Here is a 22,041-nt window from a genome sequence, read left to right as displayed (position 1 = left end):
GTCGGACTCCAGTACCTTCAAGACATCTTCTGGAGTAACAACCTCCTGGATCCGAGTGTTACAGACAAAGTGGACTTCACTTTTGAGGTGGACTGCCGGGTTGGGCACAGGTGTGACTTGTCGAAACAATGATGCGGTGACTAACTCCGATTGCATCATCATCATGCTCACCGGGGTCACCGTAGCTCACAATGCTCCACCCTAGGTCGGTCTTCTGTGCAAATGGCTGATTCTTTTCTCCACACACAACCTCTCTTGGCATGAGTGCTTGCGGGCAATTATAGCCAATCAGTAGACCAATCTCACAATCCATTGGCGGAGCGATACTTTCTGAAAGATGCTCCAGGTGAGGCCATGCTTTGGCAGTCTCAGGGGTAGGAATGTGTTTCTTGTTTGCAGGGATGAACTCACGTGTATATGTGGTTGGAACTGTGATCTTTTCTTCTGAGAATATCCCTCTCACTTGCAGGTCTTTGAGCCTTTTACAGTGAACAATAGTCTTCTTTGATGACATCGTGGATAACTTCAACTTAACTTGTTCTGTACTGGCATGCAGATGATCTGCTACTTCTTCTAAGATGAAGGAAGAGTCACTTTGTGAGTCTAAAAGCGCATAGACAAGAACTTCATTGCTAGAGTCAGTAGACATTGACACATAGACTGGTATTATTGCTGCTGTCTGGGTGCTATTGCTATCTTGAACGACTCTGTGGCTGTGGACTGTGGCTTCTGCGATGTCATCCCTTTGCTGTGTAGCTAGTGATTTCCTTTCTTTGCTTGCCTTCACATCTTTGTACTCTTTCTTTGATTGTTGTTCTTCTTGTGGTTCTTGTTCCTTCTTTGAACGATCTGCATGTAAGCATGTGGGATGTCGCTTTGAGCAGGTGTCACAGGCCATACGCTTTGTACAGTTCTTAGATAGATGGCCAGGTTTTAAGCAGCCGAAGCATAGCTTCTCACTTTTGATGTGTTTGACTCTGTCTTCGACTGGCTCTTCTAGAAATTTATAGCATTTGTGTATGCTATGCCCTGGTTTCTTACAAAACGTGCATGTGAATGTGCTCCTTTCACTAGTGCTTGTCGTGAAAGCCTTAGCTCCAACAGCTCGTTTTCTGAGTACTTCCTCAGTCGGATTCTTGACCTTTCCCTTCTCAGGTCCACTTTGATGTATCGCTTGGTATGATGTGATAGGATTACACGCGATGCTCGCTTCCATAGACAAAAATGTGACAAAGTAGCTGAAGCTTGGAAACTTGTCATGCTCCAGTTGATATTCAGTGGCCTTGCGATTCCACCTGGTGCACAGCCAATCCGGAAGCTTGGCACTGAGCTTCTGATTTTCGATTCCATCATTGAGTATATGTAGGCTGTCATTTCTTGTCATAGCCGACTCACAACTACGCAAGAAGTCCACAAATTTCCTCAACTCACCACTCTCCTTTGAGGCGATCTTGGGCCAGGAATGTAGTTTGTCACGGAAGGCCTTGGCAATCATGAAGGGTTTACCATATCTTTCGTCGAGCAGGTTCCATGCTGCTTGATATGCATCATCAGAATCAGCCATGAAGTAGCCCTCTATAGCTTCTTTAGCTCCGCCTCCAACATATTTCTGAAGGAAGAACAGTTTCTCTGTGGTTGGGATGTTCTTCCTCTCAATCAGTGTCTGAAAGGATGACTTCCAGTGTCTGAATTTAAGTGGATCACCAGTAAAGATTGCGGGCTCTGGGATGGGAAGCCTGTTAGCTGATATGGCCTCAGCCAAAACCTTCACAAGCCCTCCTGTCTCTTCTCGTGAAGCGTTACTTTGAGTTGTCTCTGGAGCTACATATGAAGATTGGGTGTGATGATACACAGGAGTGTCATACATGGCTACTTGCTTCACTTTAGGTGATTCTGAGTGCTGTGGTTTGAATCCTTGGTCTGGATTGAACTCTGCTTCATCATAGACTTGAAGCCTTGCTTTAGCTGCATTTAGTCGTTTCAGCTCCTCTAAGCGCTCTAGTTCTCTTTTTAAGTCCTCTACAGACTTCTGTCTTGCCACATTCTCTTCTTGCTGTTTCTTTAAGAGTGCAGCTTCTTCTAACTTACGTTCAACATCCTTTTGACGACATTCTGCTTCTTCCTTTTCAGCTCGCAGACGACGATTTAATGCTTCTGCTTCTTGGGCTGCGACTATCAACCTGTTCTCCGTTTCAAGTGCGAGTAGCTTCTCTTGATGTTGGTCTTGCTCAGACATTATTTGTAATACAGCTCGTGTAGCAGCATACTCAGCAGCGGCTTCTTTTCTTTTGGCTTCTGATTGAGTTGTGCGAACACTCTCGCCCCGAGCGATTGACTTTGAACTACTGCTGACTGTAGTTGCAAATACAGATGGGGCATCAGGCCAGAGTAAGTCTTCATCATTTCCTTCTATTTGAGACTGAGTATTCTTCACTACTTGGTGAGTGATGGATATGCAGTTGTCCATCTTGCGGCGCATCTCCTGTGGTGGGCCATCTAGCTTTCGATAGTCGTCATAAACTGTGTTCAGTTCAGAAAGCACCATTTGAATACTGCTGATGTGCTCTTGGAGAGTATCATTAGGATCTTGTCTGATCACTGATTTTTTAGCGACCTTAGTTAAAGCCTTCCAACGATCATAACTGCTTTCAAAGCGACGTAGAAGCCCTTTTAGTTTGTCCAACTGGAGTTCTTTTCCTTTCTCTGTAAGTGTATGCTCTCTTTCACTTCTGCGTGGTAGATCTGTAGGCTGCTCAGTGAAATGATTTGTTTGATCCATGTGATGTGTTTCTGATATATGTTCTTCTGTGTCAACTATCTGCTCAGTTTGTTTTCCTTGTGACATTTTTAACCACTTCAGTCACCGTGAACTTGACTAGAAAGTAGTGGAGTGCTATTACTACCACTTAAATAGCTTACTTGGCTTCACTTCCCTTTTAAGACCTTCAAAAAATATCTTGAAACAAAATGAAGCACCATTTATGCTTATTCTCACAGTTGGATAGCTTATTATCAACAATAACTTTCAAATAACTTGAATAACAAACAAGCAATAAGGAGGGTGTACTGGCCCTTTAAACTACTAAATACATAAACTGAAATGTTGACACATTTATCTTAGTCTTCAAAATAATGAAACAGATTATCTTCTTTCAAGCAAAATTACCACAAATGGATAATAAAATCAACAAACATCAACAATTCCCCTTGTGTCTTTTCTTATGGAAAACAATAATGCACGCTACACACAGTTCCTTGTTGCTATCCGCTCCCTTATGTCCCTTTCAGAACACAAACTTAAGTGTCTGCCTTATGGACTCTAATGAACGAAAACGGGTGAACTGATGTGTCCAGGCTTATCTGAATTCCCTTCTTGAGCTGTCGCAGGTCCTCCTTCTTTGAGCACGTGCGAACAGAATGCTGGTCAGACTTCCACTTCTTCATCCCACGCGGCCGAGGTTGACTTCATCCCAGGCAGCTGAGTTTGACTATTTCTTCCTCCGGTTACAATGATCACGCCATAGTTTTCCACACAGCTGACGTTTATTATTCGTCACCGTCAAACTCAATGGCTGCACACAACGCCGGAGGAAAAAAGGTCCAATCTTCAAAGAAACTTAAACACACTTGTTGCAATAACTGCACACAAAGGCAGATGAAAAAAGGGTCCAATCTTCATAAAAAGTTCGCTTAAATTAACACTTCAACCGGCATTTCTCTCAGCTCCAAAAGAAAAAGGCAAACACGCAGGGGGGCTGAAAAAGCAGCAGCACCGGTGCAACCCGAAAACATGTCCCAGTGGAACAAAAAAAACAGCACACTTAGAACTGCTCAACATACAATAAAATCACATTTTAGAAAATCTTAATTTACCAAAAAATAAACATAAATAAGTAAATATACGAAATAATTATTAATTAAATCATTTGTAACAATCAGGTTTGACAAACAAATTACAACAAAATTAAATGACAAATTCTAATTTGGCAGTTAAAAAAGGTTTTAACTACTTTTAGTGTTTCAAACTGCAGATGATGGTTGTGAATATTGTTTGTCGGTGACAACGTTGTTTTTTGTCCCTGCTCATGGTAATAATCACGATAGTGATCGTTGAGACCCTCCACACATAAAACATGTTGACAGAAGCTGTCTTTAATGACAGCAGGAGGAGAAGATGAAAGTGGCTGGATGGTTAATGTTTCATTTTGATTGGAAGATTGCCCTGTGTCAGAGAAACTGACCAGCAGTGGCACGTGTTGAGGAAATGTTTGAAAACTGTAATAAGCACATCCTATAGAAAGAAAGGCCAGTTTCCTTGTTGATTTCCCACCCTGAAAACAACACAGTGATTGGAATAGGGAGTGTTGAGAGGATCTTATGGTCAGCAGGCAACGTGACTGGTAAAGCGAGAGTGGCTCAGAGTGAGTATAAATACCAGCAGCTTCTGCTCACTGCAGCATCTGACAGGAGAACTCCAAACATCTGAGACCAGCGATCACCATCAGGAGAACTCCACTGGCTTCAGGATGAAGACATTCAGGGTTGCAGTTTCAGTGGCAGTGGTGCTCACATTTATTTGCATCCAGTTCACAGAGGTAAGCATTTGATGTCAGCTCATTTTAAAGTCACAACTTCATGTTTGAAAGCTGCCATGTTGCTCTTACTATAAACATGTGATTGACAGGAGCGAACGCTGGAGGAGCCAGCCAGTAAAGAAGTGAACACTGCAGCTGAGGAGACATCAGAAGACCAGTTGAAGGTGAGAAATCAGTTTGACCAAACAGCTCAGCCTGACTTAACATGTCTTTACCCTATTAAAATAACGGCCTGAGTCATATTTTCACATTTTTGGGAAAACACAAAAAGCTTCAGCCAGATTTTAATATGGTGACAATGTCTGAATCTGTACCCTGATATTTCATGCATAGAAGTGATGTGAGTGACTTTCTGATGATCAGCTTTTGCTTGTTCCGTTTTTTTTTCTTTGAGTTTTTATTTGAAAATGGGATTCAAAGCTACAATGTGGTTCAGACTCTAAACATCTGATTAGCAGGAGCAGCAGCTGGAGGAGGAGCCGCTGGACAGTGAAGTCGATACTGTCTTTGGGGAGACACCATGGAAGGTGAGGGAGTTGGATACATCAAATCATTTGATGGTGATTTAGCCATGTGTGAATCTGTACAACCATGTCTCCTATGTAGAAGTGATGTGAGTTACTTTCATCCATAAGATGGGCGCTGCTAATGTCTCTCATCTTCCCCACAGACTGTGTACGACAAGAGCCTGAATCGTCGCTTCAAGTGTCGTATTTGCTGTAACTGCTGCCTACCGGGCTATTGTGGACTTTGCTGTAAATTCTGAGGATTCCTTTTCCACCAAACACTGGATTGCTACGGTGATTATTTAAAATATGTTGTGAATTTTAACAGTGTCAACTGTATTCCCTGGTTTTAAAATGGAAGGTTTGCTCATGCTGGATTTTATACAGTGAACAGTGATGTGATTCATCTGTACTTTAAAACACCAGTCGGATATCATCAATAAATGTACAGTTTCAATTTTCAGTTCCTCCATTGTTATTATCTTTATTGTTTTTTTATGTTTCAGTAATCTTGAATGATTAGTGTATCGACTCTGAAATATCAGTCTGGTTTGCTTTTGAGTTGAGGAAGTGGAGAATTAGCATGACCTGATTCAATAAAACATGTTGAATAAAACAAAACACCCTCTGTCTTCTTTATGAGATTCAACCGTCCAATGCGATCAACTGCTTGGATTCAACACACAAACACATTAGAAATGTTTTCAGCAGCGATTGTCAATATGGTCAGATTCACTAACCCAGACCAACACTCTCATGTAAAAATCACTCATTTTCAACACTTGTTAGAATAGAACTTCAACAACAAAGCGGTGTGAGAAAATGAACACAACTCCCTGAACATGGGATCAATATAATAGAATTTTTACCAGCTGGACATTTTTTCTATCATTGAATGAGTGTGTTTTCTATCGTCTTAATTTCATTGTTTTAATTCATGGTTTATTAAAAAGTGATTTGAAGATATATTACCTTTATAAAATGTTAGTTGAATAAAGAGTATAGTTTTTCTATGTAAAGTAAGTTTAAACTGGGGCTGTCACGATATCAAATTTTCTCTTCACGATTATCATGGGCAAAAAATATCACGATAACGAGGTTATCATGATATCAGCAAAAATTTAACTAATAATGGTACAAACATTCAGATTTATCTTTAATTTTATTTTTGTTTGTTTTCTCTCTTTTCCCAGATGAATTACATTCAGAATACCTGTCAAATGAGGTGTTGAAACAATATGAGAACAGTAACTGTACAACTGCAAACCAAAAGTGTAGTTACGCTCAACTAATTAAAATCTGATGAACTGATTAACAGAGGATCCACAGCAGAGTTGTAATTTACGTCGGGTTGGTGGGTTATGAAAACCCTCGGGCCCTGTTGGGGTGAAATCCTGTACCACCGCCACACTGTCGAGAATTTTTGTTTGTTTGTTTAAATCCGAGGCGGAATGAGCGCAGCAGCTGCTTCTCTCCGGCCAGAGGCGCCGCTACTGGCTTGGGCCCTGCTGAAGGGGGCCCGGAGGAACGGCTGACATCGGTCAATTTCAAAGACCAATTTAGGGCGCTACGCTAGACGTTGCAACGACAACGTGTCGAAAATCCCCCGTATGGGGCCCTTTTCCGATTACTCACCGGTTGGTTGCTTGAAGGGGGCTCCGACAGACGGTGGATATCAGCGACACAACTTGAAACCCCCCCTGGACACATTACAATGACGCGTCTGGAACCTACCTAATGGGGCGCCACTACTACCCGGCTTGCATCAACGTGCAGTCAGTGTTGCTAAACACAATTTTTTCGGGTTAGGATAGAGCGTCTCGTTGTCGTTGTCGGCCACCGCCGACATGTTTAGTTCACTCGTGACGCTCGCTAACCAGGAGCCACGCTAGCTAGGAGCCATGCCGCTATTGCTGCTCTGCTGTGTTTACATGTGAGAGGAGGGGGAGAGGCTGGGGTGCTGCAGGAGGGAGACGAAGCAGGGCGGAAGAACAGGAGCGGATTTTGAAAATACAGTTCAACACGTTTCAAGTGGCACTAGATTCTCTTTACGATATTATCATGTGCACATTTTGAACACGATATTGAAATTTCATTTTTTAATACCACGATTATCGTCAATACCGGTATACCGCGACAGCCCCAGTTTAAACAATTTGATTTACTATAGTCCGAGTCACATGACCCGAGTCAGAGGTCATATGTGCAGCGTCAGTGGCAGAGGCTGCATGGCGGAGAGCGCCGAGTTGGCTGCTCAGCCGAACGCCAACTTGATCTGAAAGTAAGCATACACGGCTGCAAAACTGCAACATTCTACACGGTCCAGGAGGCACACACGGTAACTTGCACTTTATGCTTTCATATGTTGTTGTGTGTGTGTTTTTAAAATGGTTTCCTGTCATTTCACCATTGTTTGTAGTAGGGCTGTCGCGGTAAACCGGTATTGACGATAATCGTGATATTAAAAAATGAAATTTCAATATCGTGTTCAAAATGCGCACATGATAATATCGCATAGAGAATGTAGTGCCACTTGAAACGTGTTGAAGTGTATTTTCAAAATCCGCTCCTGTTCTTCCGCCCTGCTTCTCTCCCTCCTGCAGCACTCCAGCCTCTCCCCCTCCCCTCTCATATAAACAGCAGAGCAGCGGTAGCAGCACGGCTCCTAGCTAGCGCGGCTCCCAGTTAGCGAGCGTCACGAGTGAACTAAACACGTCGGCGGTGGCCAACAACGACAGCGAGACGCTCTATCCTCACCCGAAAAAAGTGAAGTCAGTGGTGTGGGAGTTTTTTGGGTTCCTAAAAGTGGAAGCGGACAAGTTTGACAACACGCCAATTTGCAAGAAATGCCGAGCTTCATAAAAATCTGCCATAAGCAGAGAATGGAAACAGAAAAAGAAAAATATCCCCGTGATTGTTCAGTAGACATATGACTTGTCATTCTTCAGTTACATACAAATGCTTTGTCTCTGCCATCCACAAATGATTTTGTTAATCTTGTAATTATAGGCAGATTTTGCACCCATCCGGGTAGTAGTGGGGCCCCATTAGGTCGGTTCCAGACGTGTCATTGTAATGTATGCGGTGGGTTTCAAGTTGTGTCGCTGATATCCGCCGTCTGTCGGGGCCCCCTTCAGCTCGGGGCCCGAGCCAGTAGCGGCGCCTCTGACTGGAGAGAAGCAGCTGCTGCTCATTCCGCCTCGGAGTTAAACAAACAAACAAAAATTCTCGGCAGTGTGGTGGTGGGACAGGATTTCAACCCAAGAGTGTCCGCGTGGGTTTTTATAACCCACCAGCCCTACGTAAATTAAGCCTCTGCGTGTGGATCCTCTGTTAATCAGTTTATCAGATTTTAATTAGTTGAGTGTAACTACACTTTTTGTATGCAGTTGTACAGTTACTGTTCTCATATTGTTTCAACACCTTATTTGACAGGTATTCTGAATGTAATTCATCTGGGAAAGGAGAGAAAACAAACAAAAATAAAATTAAAGATGAATCTGAATGTACCATTATTAGTTAATTTTTTGCTGATATCGTGATAATATCGTTATCGTGATATTTATTGGTCATGATTATCGTGAAGAGAAAATTTGATATCGTGACAGCCCTAGTTTGTAGCTTTAAATGCCGGATGTTGTGAGAGACTTGATGAAATCGATGTTTTGTAAATATGTTTTGTTTTATTTTTTTGTAGTTTTCACGGTGTCAGTGGCGAGGAAGAGAGATCGAATAAACTTGCAAAAGACATCAGTATGAAGCGTCGCCATTGCTTTGGACCGGTGTAGCTACACCAGCTAATAACTCATTGACAGCCTATAAACTACATAAAGGAGTCAGAAAAGCACCAGGAATTCATTTGTTGTGCACATCAGTCACAATGGTCTTATCATGGGCAGTGATCACATAAACACAAACTGACCTCACCAGCTGGGTGATTGTCTGAGGATCATTTTCAGAGAGAGGGAGAGAGGGAGAGAGGGAGAGAGAGACAGAGAGAGAGAGAGAGAGAGAGAGAGAGAGAGAGAGAGAGAGAGAGAGAGAGAGAGAGAGAGAGAGAGAGAGAGAGAGAGAGCAGGAGGGAAAGAGTTCACAGACCATTGTAGTGAAACATGTGGAGTGAAAAAGGAGAGAAGAGAAGCTCCGTGTCGGTCCTCCAGCGGTCTTAACCTAAAGCAGCTTCAGTAAGAAAACAGTCCAGGGAGGCCTGAACCAGCTCTAACTTTAAGTTTTGCTAAATAGAAAGGCTTTAAGCCGAGAAAGTGTCGTCCTCCCTCACTCAAACTGGGAGCTGGGTCCACATGACAGGAGCCTGGTAGCTGACAGCTCTGCCTCCTGTTCCACTTTCAGATAAAAATGTAACTTAAAGAATTGAAGTAATTACAGTAAGTTACTGATTACATTTTTTGACAAGTAACTTGTAATTGTACCGGATTACAATTTAAAAGTAACCCTTCCAACGCTGGTTTTACCAGAAGGAGAGCTCAAAGAGTACACACACACACACACACACACACACACACACACACACACACACACACACACAGACACACACCTCACCTATCAACCACCTCCCCTTCCTCTTCTGCTGATGGACAGTGGTGGGTCGACTGGTCCACCTGAGAGCTGCTTTCTGACAGGACGGCTGAACTGAAGAAATGGTCTCGTGTCATTACTTTATGTGTCTGCGGGTTTGTTTTTTTTTTGTTGTTGTTTCCTCAATTGTAATTGAGAATTCTGAAATAATGTACCTTTTTTTTTATTTCCCCTCTGCTCACCCCGCCCACCATACCCCCACCATGCTGCTTTCCCCCAAGATGGGCACCTCTAAAAATGGCTGCCGAGGCAAAGAATTTCACAAAGAATTTGCAACTACTGTACTGTATACCTGAATCTGAATCTTTTTTAAGTAGCATGTTCATTTTTAACAATGTGGGTCTGCTGCAACTCCTGGAACACTTTTAGGATTATGTTTTCTTGTAACTTCAGGCTTTTAAATGTATTTTAACATATTCATTGTACTGAGTCCTTGGGTGACCTTGAAAGTACTAAAATATGAAATGAATTACTATAATAACATGTGCTTTGATTTTATTGTGTAATTGAGAATAGATAAGGTGTTCTTTATCATCTTGCAAATGAGAAGCGACACACGATTCAACCGCAAACCGAGATAGCACTAAAAAGACATCAAGGTCAAGAAGACAGAAGCATACAGATATGTACACAATATACACAGACTGTATTTGCATAATATAAAATAAAAAAAATAAAAAGTTTTCCCAAAAAGTCCAAAAGGCTTGAATAAACATCAAAATAACAAATAACTAAAAAACACAACTAAAACAGATGAAGCAGCAAACAAGACACAGGATAATCCCAGCAGACACCACAGAAACCCAGAAGACAGCCACACACTCAGACCCAGCTAAAAGACATCAGGACAGACAGCAGAAATCAGAGACGGGGACAAGAAGTCAAGGAGCCTCAACCCAGAGACAGAATCTCAAAAGAAACTAAATGCTAACAATGATGAAACAGACACCAAACGATGGGAGTAAAGAAATCACAGTAAAAACCAAAATCATGAACAACAATACAACAACCTGACCAAACATGAAACAGGAAACCATGAAAGAATTATAGTTAAACACAAAACATGATGAAACATACAACAAAACAGTGATTTATTGAAGTATTTTTCCTTTTTGATACTCATATGAACTTTACCACTATCTCATCCTTTTACATGTCATTAGAAAGGTTTTAACTACTTTTAGTGTTTCAAACTGCAGATGATGGTTGTGAACATTGTTTGTCGGTGACAACGTTGTTTTTTGTCCCTGCTCATGGTAATAATCACGATAGTGATCGTTGAGACCCTCCACACATAAAACATGTTGACAGAAGCTGTCTTTAATGACAGCAGGAGGAGAAGATGAAAGTGGCCGGATGGTTAATGTTTCATTTTGATTGGAAGATTGCCCTGTGTCAGAGAAACTGACCAGCAGTGGCACGTGTTGAGGAAATGTTTGAAAACTGTAATAAGCACATCCTATAGAAAGAAAGGCCAGTTTCCTTGTTGATTTCCCACCCTGAAAACAATACAGTGATTGGAATAGGGAGTGTTGAGAGGATGTTATGGTCAGCAGGCAACGTGACTGGTAAAGCGAGAGAGGCTCAGAGTGAGTATAAATACCAGCAGCTTCTGCTCACTGCAGCATCTGACAGGAGAACTCCAAACATCTGAGACCAGCGATCACCATCAGGAGAACTCCACTGGCTTCAGGATGAAGACATTCAGGGTTGCAGTTGCAGTGGCAGTGGTGCTCACATTTATTTGCATCCAGTTCACAGAGGTAAGCATTTGATGTCAGCTCATTTTAAAGTCACAACTTCATGTTTGAAAGCTGCCATGTTGCTCTTACTATAAACATGTGATTGACAGGAGCGAACGCTGGAGGAGCCAGCCAGTAAAGAAGTGAACGCTGCAGCTGAGGAGACGTCAGAAGACCAGTTGAAGGTGAGAAATCAGTTTGACCAAACAGCTCAGCCTGATTTAACATGTCTTCACCCTATTAAAATAATGGCCTGAGTCATATTTTCACATTTTTGGGAAAACACGAAAAGCTTCAGCCAGATTTTAATATGGTGACAATGTCTGAATCTGTACCCTGATATTTCATGCATAGAAGTGATGTGAGTGACTTTCTGATGATCAGTTTTTGCTTGTTCCGTTTTTTTTCCTTGAGTTTTTATTTGAAAATGGGATTCAAAGCTACAATGTGGTTCAGACTCTAAACATCTGATTAGCAGGAACAGCAGCTGGAGGAGGAGCCGCTGGACAGTGAAGTCGATACTGTCTTTGGGGAGACACCATGGAAGGTGAGGGAGTTGGATACATCAAATCATTTGATGGTGATTTAGCCATGTGTGAATCTGTACAACCATGTCTCCTATGTAGAAGTGATGTGAGTTACTTTCATCCATAAGATGGGCGCTGCTAATGTCTCTCATCTTCCCCACAGACTGTGTACGACAAGAGCCTGAATCGTCGCTTCAAGTGTCGTATTTGCTGTAACTGCTGCCTACCGGGCTATTGTGGAATTTGCTGTAAATTCTGAGGATTCCTTTTCCGCCAAACACTGGATTGCTACGGTGATTATTTAAAATATGTTGTGAATTTGAACAGTGTCAGCTGTATTGCCTGGTTTTAAAATGTAAGGTTTGCTCATGCTGGATTTTATATAGTGAACAGTGATGTGATTCATCTGTACTTTAAAACACCAGTCGGATATTATCAATAAATGTACAGTTTCAATTTTCAGTTCCTCCATTGTTATTATCTTTATTGTTTTTTTATGTTTCAGTAATCTTGAATGATTAGTGTATCGACTCTGAAATATCAGTCTGGTTTGCTTTTGAGTTGAGGAAGTGGAGAATTAGCATGACCTAATTCAATAAAACATGTTGAATAAAACAAAACACCCTCTGTCTTCTTTATGAGATTCAACCGTCCAATGTGATCAACTGCTTGGATTCAACACACAAACACATTAGAAATGTTTTCAGCAGCGATTGTCAAAGTGGTCACCATTCACTAACCCAGACCAACACTCTCATGTAAAATCACTCATTTTCAACACTTGTTAGAATAGAACTTCAACAACAAAGCGGTGTGAGAAAATGAACACAACTCCCTGAACATGGGATCAATATAATAGAATTTTTACCAGCTGTAACTGTCTATAGGACATTTTTTCTATCATTGAATGAGTGTGTTTTCTATCGTCTTAATTTCATTGTTTTAATTCATGGTTTATTAAAAAGTGATTTGAAGATATATTACCTTTATAAAATGTTAGTTGAATAAAGAGTATAGTTTTTCTATGTAAAGTAAGTTTAAACTGGGGCTGTCACGATATCAAATTTTCTCTTCACGATTATCATGGGCATTGCTATCATGGGCCGCTATTGCTGCTCTGCTGTGTTTACATGTGAGAGGAGGGGGAGAGGCTGGGGTGCTGCAGGAGGGAGACGAAGCAGGGCGGAAGAACAGGAGCGGATTTTGAAAATACAGTTCAACACGTTTCAAGTGGCACTAGATTCTCTTTACGATATTATCATGTGCACATTTTGAACACGATATTGAAATTTCATTTTTTAATACCACGATTATCGTCAATACCGGTATACCGCGACAGCCCCAGTTTAAACAATTTGATTTACTATAGTCCGAGTCACATGACCCGAGTCAGAGGTCATATGCGCAGCGTCAGTGGCAGAGGCTGCATGGCGGAGAGCGCCGAGTTGGCTGCTCAGCCGAACGCCAACTTGATCTGACAGTAAGCATACACGGCTGCAAAACTGCAACATTCTACACGGTCCAGGAGGCACACACGGTAACTTGCACTTTATGCTTTCATATGTTGTTGTGTGTGTGTTTTTAAAATGCTTTCCTGTCATTTCACCATTGTTTGTAGCTTTAAATGCCGGATGTTGTGAGAGACTTGATGAAATTGATGTTTTGTAAATATGTTTTGTTTTATTTTTTTGTAGTTTTCACGGTGTCTATGGCGAAGAAGAGAGATCGAATAAACTTGCAAAAGACATCAGTATGAAGCGTCGCCATTGCTTTGGACCGGTGTAGCTTCACCAGCTAATAACTCATTGACAGCCTATAAACTACATAAAGGAGTCAGAAAAGCACCAGGAATTCATTTGTTGTGCACATCAGTCACAATGGTCTTATCATGGGCAGTGATCACATAAACACAAACTGACCTCACCAGCTGGGTGATTGTCTGAGGATCATTTTCAGAGAGAGGGAGAGAGGGAGAGAGGGAGAGAGGCAGAGAGAGAGAGACAGAGAGAGAGAGAGAGAGAGAGAGAGAGAGAGCAGGAGGGAAAGAGTTCACAGACCATTGTAGTGAAACATGTGGAGTGAAAAAGGAGAGAAGAGAAGCTCCGTGTCGGTCCTCCAGCGGTCTTAACCTAAAGCAGCTTCAGTAAGAAAACAGTCCAGGGAGGCCTGAACCAGCTCTAACTTTAAGTTTTGCTAAATAGAAAGGCCTTAAGCCAAGAAAGTGTCGTCCTCCCTCACTCAAACTGGGAGCTGGGTCCACATGACAGGAGCCTGGTAGCTGACAGCTCTGCCTCCTGTTCCACTTCCAGATAAAAATGTAACTTAAAGAATTGAAGTAATTACAGTAAGTTACTGATTACATTTTTTGACAAGTAACTTGTAATTGTACCGGATTACAATTTAAAAGTAACCCTTCCAACCCTGGTTTTACCAGAAGGAGAGCTCAAAGAGTACACACACACACACACACACACACACACACACACACACACACACACACACACACACACACACACACACACACCTCACCTATCAACCACCTCCCCTTCCTCTTCTGCTGATGGACAGTGGTGGGTCGACTGGTCCACCTGAGAGCTGCTTTCTGACAGGACGGCTGAACTGAAGAAATGGTCTCGTGTCATTACTTTATGTGTCTGCGGGTTTGTTTGTTTTTTTGTTGTTCCCTCAATTGTAATTGAGAATTCTGAAATAATGTACCTTTTTTTGATTTCCCCTCTGCTCACCCCGCCCACCACACCCCCACCATGCTGCTTTCCCCCAAGATGGGCACCTCTAAAAATGGCTGCCGAGGCAAAGAATTTCACAAAGAATTTGCAACTACTGTACTGTATACCTGAATCTGAATCTTTTTTAAGTAGCATGTTCATTTTTAACAATGTGGGTCTGCTGCAACTCCTGGAACACTTTTAGGATTATGTTTTCTTGTAACTTCAGGCTTTTAAATGTATTTTAACATATTCATTGTACTGAGTCCTTGGGTGACCTTGAAAGTACTAAAATATGAAATGAATTACTATAATAACATGTACTTTGATTTTATTGTGTAATTGAGAACAGATAAGGTGTTCTTTATCATCTTGCAAATGAGAAGCGACACACGATTCAACCGCAAACCGAGATAGCACTAAAAAGACATCAAGGTCAAGAAGACAGAAGCATACAGATATGTACACAATATACACAGACTGTATTTGCATAATATAAAATAAAAAAAAATAAAAAGTTTTCCCAAAAAGTCCAAAAGGCTTGAATAAACATCAAAATAACAAATAACTAAAAAACACAACTAAAACAGACGAAGCAGCAAACAAGACACAGGATAATCCCAGCACACACCACAGAAACCCAGAAGACAGCCACACACTCAGACCCAGCTAAAAGACATCAGGACAGACAGCAGAAATCAGAGACGGGACAAGAAGTCAAGGAGCCTCAACCCAGAGACAGAGGGCTCTAGCTTCGTAGACTGCGCCAAATCCGCCCGCTGTCAGCGGAGCGCAAAGTGCGCCGTCGGCGGATAAAGTCAATGGGGCGTGTCCAGAAAATTGTCCTAATTTCGTGAACCAGGCGCAGTCACGCCTCCATCCCGCCCACCTGCGCAGGTGGCGCAAGAGAGAGGAGAGAAAGTGGGTTTAACCCAGCTGAGCACAATTTGACCAATCAAATGAACACCTCTCCTTTTTTTCAAATGCACTGCAGCGAAGGACACTGCTATATTAACATGATGAAATACATTTTATTTCCTGGCCTCAATACTAAACCATAGTGAAGCAACAATGTATATAACTGCATTTTGAAATAAATAATCTCTTGTAGAGCTTGGGGAGCCAGACAAATGAAATAAAAATGCAGACACCCTGCATTTAGCGGCTACATACAGACTTTGTAGGGAAAGGGAAAATCTGTTTTTATTTGTGTGCATCATAACTCTTAAAGATACATTTGGGAAAGCACAAAGAATTACAGGTGTCTGCGCGCCAATCACTCAGCGCAGCTGCACAGCGGAGCTGGGTGAGTCTACTTAGGACTGCTGGTTCAGTTGTCATCAGATCGATGTCCTCTGAAATGATTCCCTATAATTCCTATCACACACATGGCATTCCGGCCATCCCAGACGAAGGATAATCATTTATGAGAGAATGGTGGCGACATCTGCTGTCTGCTCCGTCCTCCGCTCTGCTTCACGTGTTGCCAGCATTCTTACCCCCCTCCAAAGGCCGCTATGGTCAGCCAGACTGTCATACATTTGCAGTGTTTTTGCGCAGGAGCACACCAACAGGTTGATTTTCTGTAATCTAATGCATTAGAAATTAAGGTAAAGAAACAAAATATTAAATCAAGTGGATCAGCAAAACTTCTGCCTCATATCTGCTTTATTAATGCCTCAAATCAGGTTTTAAAATGTATTGAACTTTTTACAGTGCACATTTGCGCAGCGTACCTCTCACTCACACTCCGCCCACTCGTTTCCCTGATACACACGCACACACACGCCAACACACACAAAATAGTTGTATTATTAACCTTCAATAATAATCAAGAACATATTAAAATTAGTAAAATAAGTCTCCCCGGCTGCGCACCAGGACGGACACCTTCCCACACCGACCCGTCCTCACCCTGCTCATTTTATTCTGGGACTGCAGGCTCCACAGGACAAAGGTATTTATTCAGAAAATATGTTCGTTCTAAAATTAATTTTTGGAAACGAAAAATACATGGTTTGCTGTACTTTAATGGAGGATATAATATTTTACCTGAATCTGTAACTGGCACATCTGGAGACGCTGCAGTGCCCCTGCTGTCAATACCGTGTTCACTGTTGTGCTCAGATTTATTACATTAGTTTAAATAATAATAATAAAAATAATTTTACACCATTTTATGTTATTATTATTTAGTTGTAAACTGACAGCAGCCTACAGTAATTCTCTACCTGGAGGTGACGCGTGAGCGCTTCCATGCGCCACTGCAGGTTCTACGCTGGACTGTACAGCAGCTGGAGGTTGGTCGGGTATTTTTGGGGCAGCAGCATTATATTTGTTTCGCTGTTTGGCCTGCGACTGTTCTGACTCTGATTCAGAACATTCCTCCTCTTCACTCCAGTCAAGATCGCTGATGTCCGACACGTCTCCGCCATCCGATTCCCCCTCACTGACCTCCTGTATCATTGGTAAAGCTTCTTCCACCTTATATCTCTTATTTATGCCTGTTTTTACTATCTTTCTTTTGGGATTTGCTTGATATTTTTGGCCATCTGTCTGATTGTCTGCTGTCAGAGCAAGCCCCCTGTTCAGATGCGCGCATGAACCAAAACAAATCAAGCACAGAAGAAATAAAAAAGCCCCGTGAAGTGCATCTTTTTAATCAGTCTAATAATAATAATAAAAAAAAAAAAAAAAAAAATAATAATAATAATAATAATAAATAATAAGTCTCACAGACCGCTGTTGGCCTTTGGAGGTATAAATGCTTTGTAATATTATGTGTGTCATTGTTAGGACCTTATTTGCTTCAGAAAAACATACAAGACACATATTTAGGAAAAGTCAAAGAATTAGAGGACAGGGGAATTATTTTTAACAGATTTATTTGAATTCTAAAAACCCAAATGGTCTGTCAGATCGTCTTGGATGTTCTAGTGCTAAAGAAGATAATAAAAACAATTATGTGGTTCATGAGTGATTTTGTGTATCTTTCATGACACTGACAAGCTGAAACCCTGCCTCTGAGGTTTTCTCAGACAAATTATCATCAGATCCTCCGCTCCCCAGCCTGCTCACACCTTCTGCAATAAACTCTCACTGCGCCAGCTGATTCTGTCGAGCCCTCCCCCTGGTGCGCCGCCACGCCCATCTCGGCGCAAGTGCAGCAGACCGGTCAGAAACCCTCTTCTGCGCCTGTCGAAAATAGGAATGCGCTGCCTCCGCCGCTGATCATCGCCAAGTTGCGCCGTCAAATTAGAGCCTAGAATCTCAAAAGAAACTAAATGCTAACAATGATGAAACAGACACCAAACGATGGGAGTAAAGAAATCACAGTAAAAACCAAAATCATGAACAACAATACAACAACCTGACAAAACATGAAACAGGAAACCATGAAAGAATTATAGTTAAACACAAAACATGATGAAACATACAACAAAACAGTGATTTATTGAAGTATTTTTCCTTTTTGATACTCATATGAACTTTACCACTATCTCATCCTTTTACATGTCATTAGAAAGGTTTTAAATACTTTTAGTGTTTCAAACTGCAGATGATGGTTGTGAATATTGTTTGTCGGTGACGACGTTGTTTTTTGTCTCTGCTCATGGTAATAATCACGATAGTGATCGTTGAGACCCTCCACACATAAAACATGTTGACAGAAGCTGTCTTTAATGACAGCAGGAGGAGAAGATGAAAGTGGCCGGATGGTTAATGTTTCATTTTGATTGGAAGACTGCCCTGTGTCAGAGAAACTGACCAGCAGTGGCACGTGTTGAGGAAATGTTTGAAAACTGTAATAAGCACATCCTATAGAAAGAAAGGCCAGTTTCCTTATTGATTTCCCACCCTGAAAACAATACAGTGATTGGAATAGGGAGTGTTGAGAGGATCTTATGGTCAGCAGGCAACGTGACTGGTAAAGCGAGAGTGGCTCAGAGTGAGTATAAATACCAGCAGCTTCTGCTCACTGCAGCATCTGACAGGAGAACTCCAAACATCTGAGACCAGCGATCACCATCAGGAGAACTCCACTGGCTTCAGGATGAAGACATTCAGGGTTGCAGTTGCAGTGGCAGTGGTGCTCACATTTATTTGCATCCAGTTCACAGAGGTAAGCATTTGATGTCAGCTCATTTTAAAGTCACAACTTCATGTTTGAAAGCTACCATGTTGCTCTTACTATAAACATGTGATTGACAGGAGCGAACGCTGGAGGAGCCAGCCAGTAAAGAAGTGAACGCTGCAGCTGAGGAGACGTCAGAGGACCAGTTGAAGGTGAGAAATCAGTTTGACCAAACAGCTCAGCCTGATTTAACATGTCTTCACCCTATTAAAATAATGGCCTGAGTCATATTTTCACATTTTTGGGAAAACACAAAAAGCTTCAGCCAGATTTTAATATGGTGACGATGTCTGAATCTGTACCCTGATATTTCATGCATAGAAGTGATGTGAGTGACTTTCTGATGATCAGTTTTTTCTTGTTCCGTTTTTTTATGCTTCAGTTTTTATTTGAAAATGGGATTCAAAGCTACAATGTGGTTCAGACTCTAAACATCTGATTAGCAGGAGCAGCAGCTGGAGGAGGAGCCGCTGGACAGTGAAGTCGATACTGTCTTTGGGGAGACACCATGGAAGGTGAGGGAGTTGGATCCATCAAATCATTTGATGGTGATTTAGCCATGTGTGAATCTGTACAACCATGTCTCCTATGTAGAAGTGATGTGAGTTACTTTCATCCATAAAATGGGCGCTGCTAATGTCTCTCATCTTCCCCACAGACTGTGTACGACAAGAGCCTGAATCGTCGCTTCAAGTGTCGTATTTGCTGTAACTGCTGCCTGCCGGGCTATTGTGGACTTTGCTGTAAATTCTGAGGATTCCTTTTCCACCAAACACTGGATTGCTACGGTGATTATTTAAAATATGTTGTGAATTTTAACAGTGTCAGCTGTATTGCCTGGTTTTAAAATGTAAGGTTTGCTCATGCTGGATTTTATATAGTGAACAGTGATGTGATTCATCTGTACTTTAAAACACCAGTCGGATATCATCAATAAATGTACAGTTTCAATTTTCAGTTCGTCCATTGTTATTATCTTTATTGTTTTTTTATGTTTCAGTAATCTTGAATGATTAGTGTATCGACTCTGAAATATCAGTCTGGTTTGCTTTTGAGTTGAGGAAGTGGAGAATTAGCATGACCTAATTCAATAAAACATGTTGAATAAAACAAAACACCCTCTGTCTTCTTTATGAGATTCAACCGTCCAATGTGATCAAATGCAACTGCTTGGATTCAACACACAAACACAATGAAATGTTTTCAGCAGCGTTTGTCAATATGGTCACCATTCACTAACCCAGACCAACACTCTCATGTAAAATCACTCATTTTCAACGCTTGTTATAATAGAACTTCAACAACAAAGCGGTGTGAGGAAATGAACACAACTCCCTGAACATGGGATCAATATAATAGAATTTTTACCAGCTAATAACTCATTGACAGCCTATAAACTGCATAAAGGAGTCAGAAAAGCACCAGGAATTCATTATTTGTGCACATCAGTCACCATAGTTCTATCATGACTGTTGATCACACATACAGAAACTGACCCCACCAGCTTGGTGATTCAGGATTTTTTTCAGACATTTTGACTTTTCAACAATCCTTTATTTAAACAAAGTAGGGTTGTATCAAGTCAATGCTGCTATATACAAAACACCGAATAAAAAGATAAAATAAATACAATGAATAAATAAATAAAAAGCCAACCATCCTCTGCCACAACTTATAGCAAAATATTCGCAAAAGTTAGTTTTGTATCTAACAGAGAAGAAGACACCATCATGATCCCAGGTATTTTTTAAAAGTCTCCAAGTCCTCCATTTTAGAGTAGTATCTGTACTGAAGCTGTATGTGAGCTCTCACAAGCTTCTTGAACAGCAGTAGAACATCACATCTCCCTTCTCCCTTGATCTTCTCCTTCCTGCTCAGGTAAATTGCCATTTTTGCCTGTCTAAAAATAAAGATCAACAACCTCCCCTTTCTCTTCTTTTCTTCCCGTAGGAAAACCAAAAATGAGCATTAAAGGTATAGTGGACGATTTTCTCAAAAGTCGATGCCAAACGTCTGTTACTCGCTTTTGAAAAACACACCATCCTATCATGCTCTACTGCTCCTCCCGAGGAAACGCCTATCAATTGTCGCAAGCATTTCTCCAGCGTGATTGACATGTTGGAGGACCAATAGTTGAGATTCGCATCATGCAATTCATTGGCTATAAACATCATTCACTATACCGTTAACTCAGTAAAGTGCTCCTTGAACTGACTCGCTAAAGTGCTGAGTGCTCTGAACAGTGAGCATTTAGCATTTATTATGACCAAGATCTGTGAAACTTTGTGTTTCGCTGGCTAGATGGCAAAGTTTAGTCAAGCTGAGGTTGCGCATATTTTGACGTAGCAAAATTCTTTTGATAACTTCAGGTCAGACCCTACAGAAGACTTTATCTGCCAATTTTCATGCAGATCGGACAAAGCCCTTAGAAGAATTTTGAAAAAGTATCTTTTTTAGTTTTTGCTATCTAGCGAAAAAAAAACTCAAGGTGGAAATGGGAGTGGCCTAGCCCAGGTGATTCAGTTTAACCCAGGGAATCTGAGGATATAAGTTTTTTGAATGTGTGACATACGGTTTGGGAGTTATAGCCCAAAATGGGTTATAGCGCCACCTAGTGGAGGAGACAGTTTTTTTTAGGCGTCATCTGTGTGCTGTTCTAAACATACCCTGTGAATTTCACAGTCCTCAGTATAATAATTGTGCTGAAAAAAATGTTGGATATTTGTTAGAGCTGGGCAATGATTAAATTTCTTAATTGCGATTAATTGCACCCCAATCCTGGAGTTAATCACGATTAATCACGATTATAATGGCTTATTTGAAGTCTGCCGAGGCCATTCAAAATGTGTGTGTTACTTAAAGCAGAACTTTGCAACTTTTTTACCTCAATAAATGTGTTTCAGAATCCCTGTGGGGGTAAACATGGACTTGTCACGGTGATTCGCCTGTCCCTTCACTCCCCCCGGGGTCTGTGTCCTGAAAACAGCGCTTGCAACTTTCAGAGGAGCGGACCCGACTACATCTCGCGAGAACAAACCTGCTTTACGGCACTCATACGGGACTACAAGTATAAAACCTGTTAGAGTGCGATATCTGTCATTGTGTTGCAATAGACGATCTTTGCATAATGTGTTGATTGGTTCTAATTTCCGTTTGGTAGCTGAAAAATAAAGAGGAGTGGCACCTCCTCTCGTAGACGTGAGCGCGAGTGAGT

The 22,041-nt window shown here is 41.5% G+C and overlaps 1 protein-coding gene across 1 annotated transcript in view; it reads left to right on the top strand.

The window, feature by feature from the left end:
- Nucleotides 1-19,709, top strand: part of LOC115396553 (hepcidin-like) — a 77,711-nt gene extending 58,002 nt beyond the window's left edge. Inside the window, exon 3 of the mRNA XM_030102472.1 lies at nucleotides 19,486-19,709. Coding sequence (XP_029958332.1) covers nucleotides 19,486-19,581 — 96 coding nt within the window. The 3' untranslated portion in view covers nucleotides 19,582-19,709. The remainder of the gene's footprint in view (nucleotides 1-19,485) is intronic.
- Nucleotides 19,710-22,041: the final 2,332 nt, after the last annotated feature.

The sequence above is a fragment of the Salarias fasciatus genome, chromosome 11 (assembly GCF_902148845.1).
Source record: "Salarias fasciatus chromosome 11, fSalaFa1.1, whole genome shotgun sequence".
Taxonomy (NCBI): Eukaryota; Metazoa; Chordata; class Actinopteri; order Blenniiformes; family Blenniidae; genus Salarias; species Salarias fasciatus.
The sequence above is the reverse complement of the archived record's forward strand: the minus strand, read 5'-3'. Positions and strand labels throughout refer to the sequence as shown.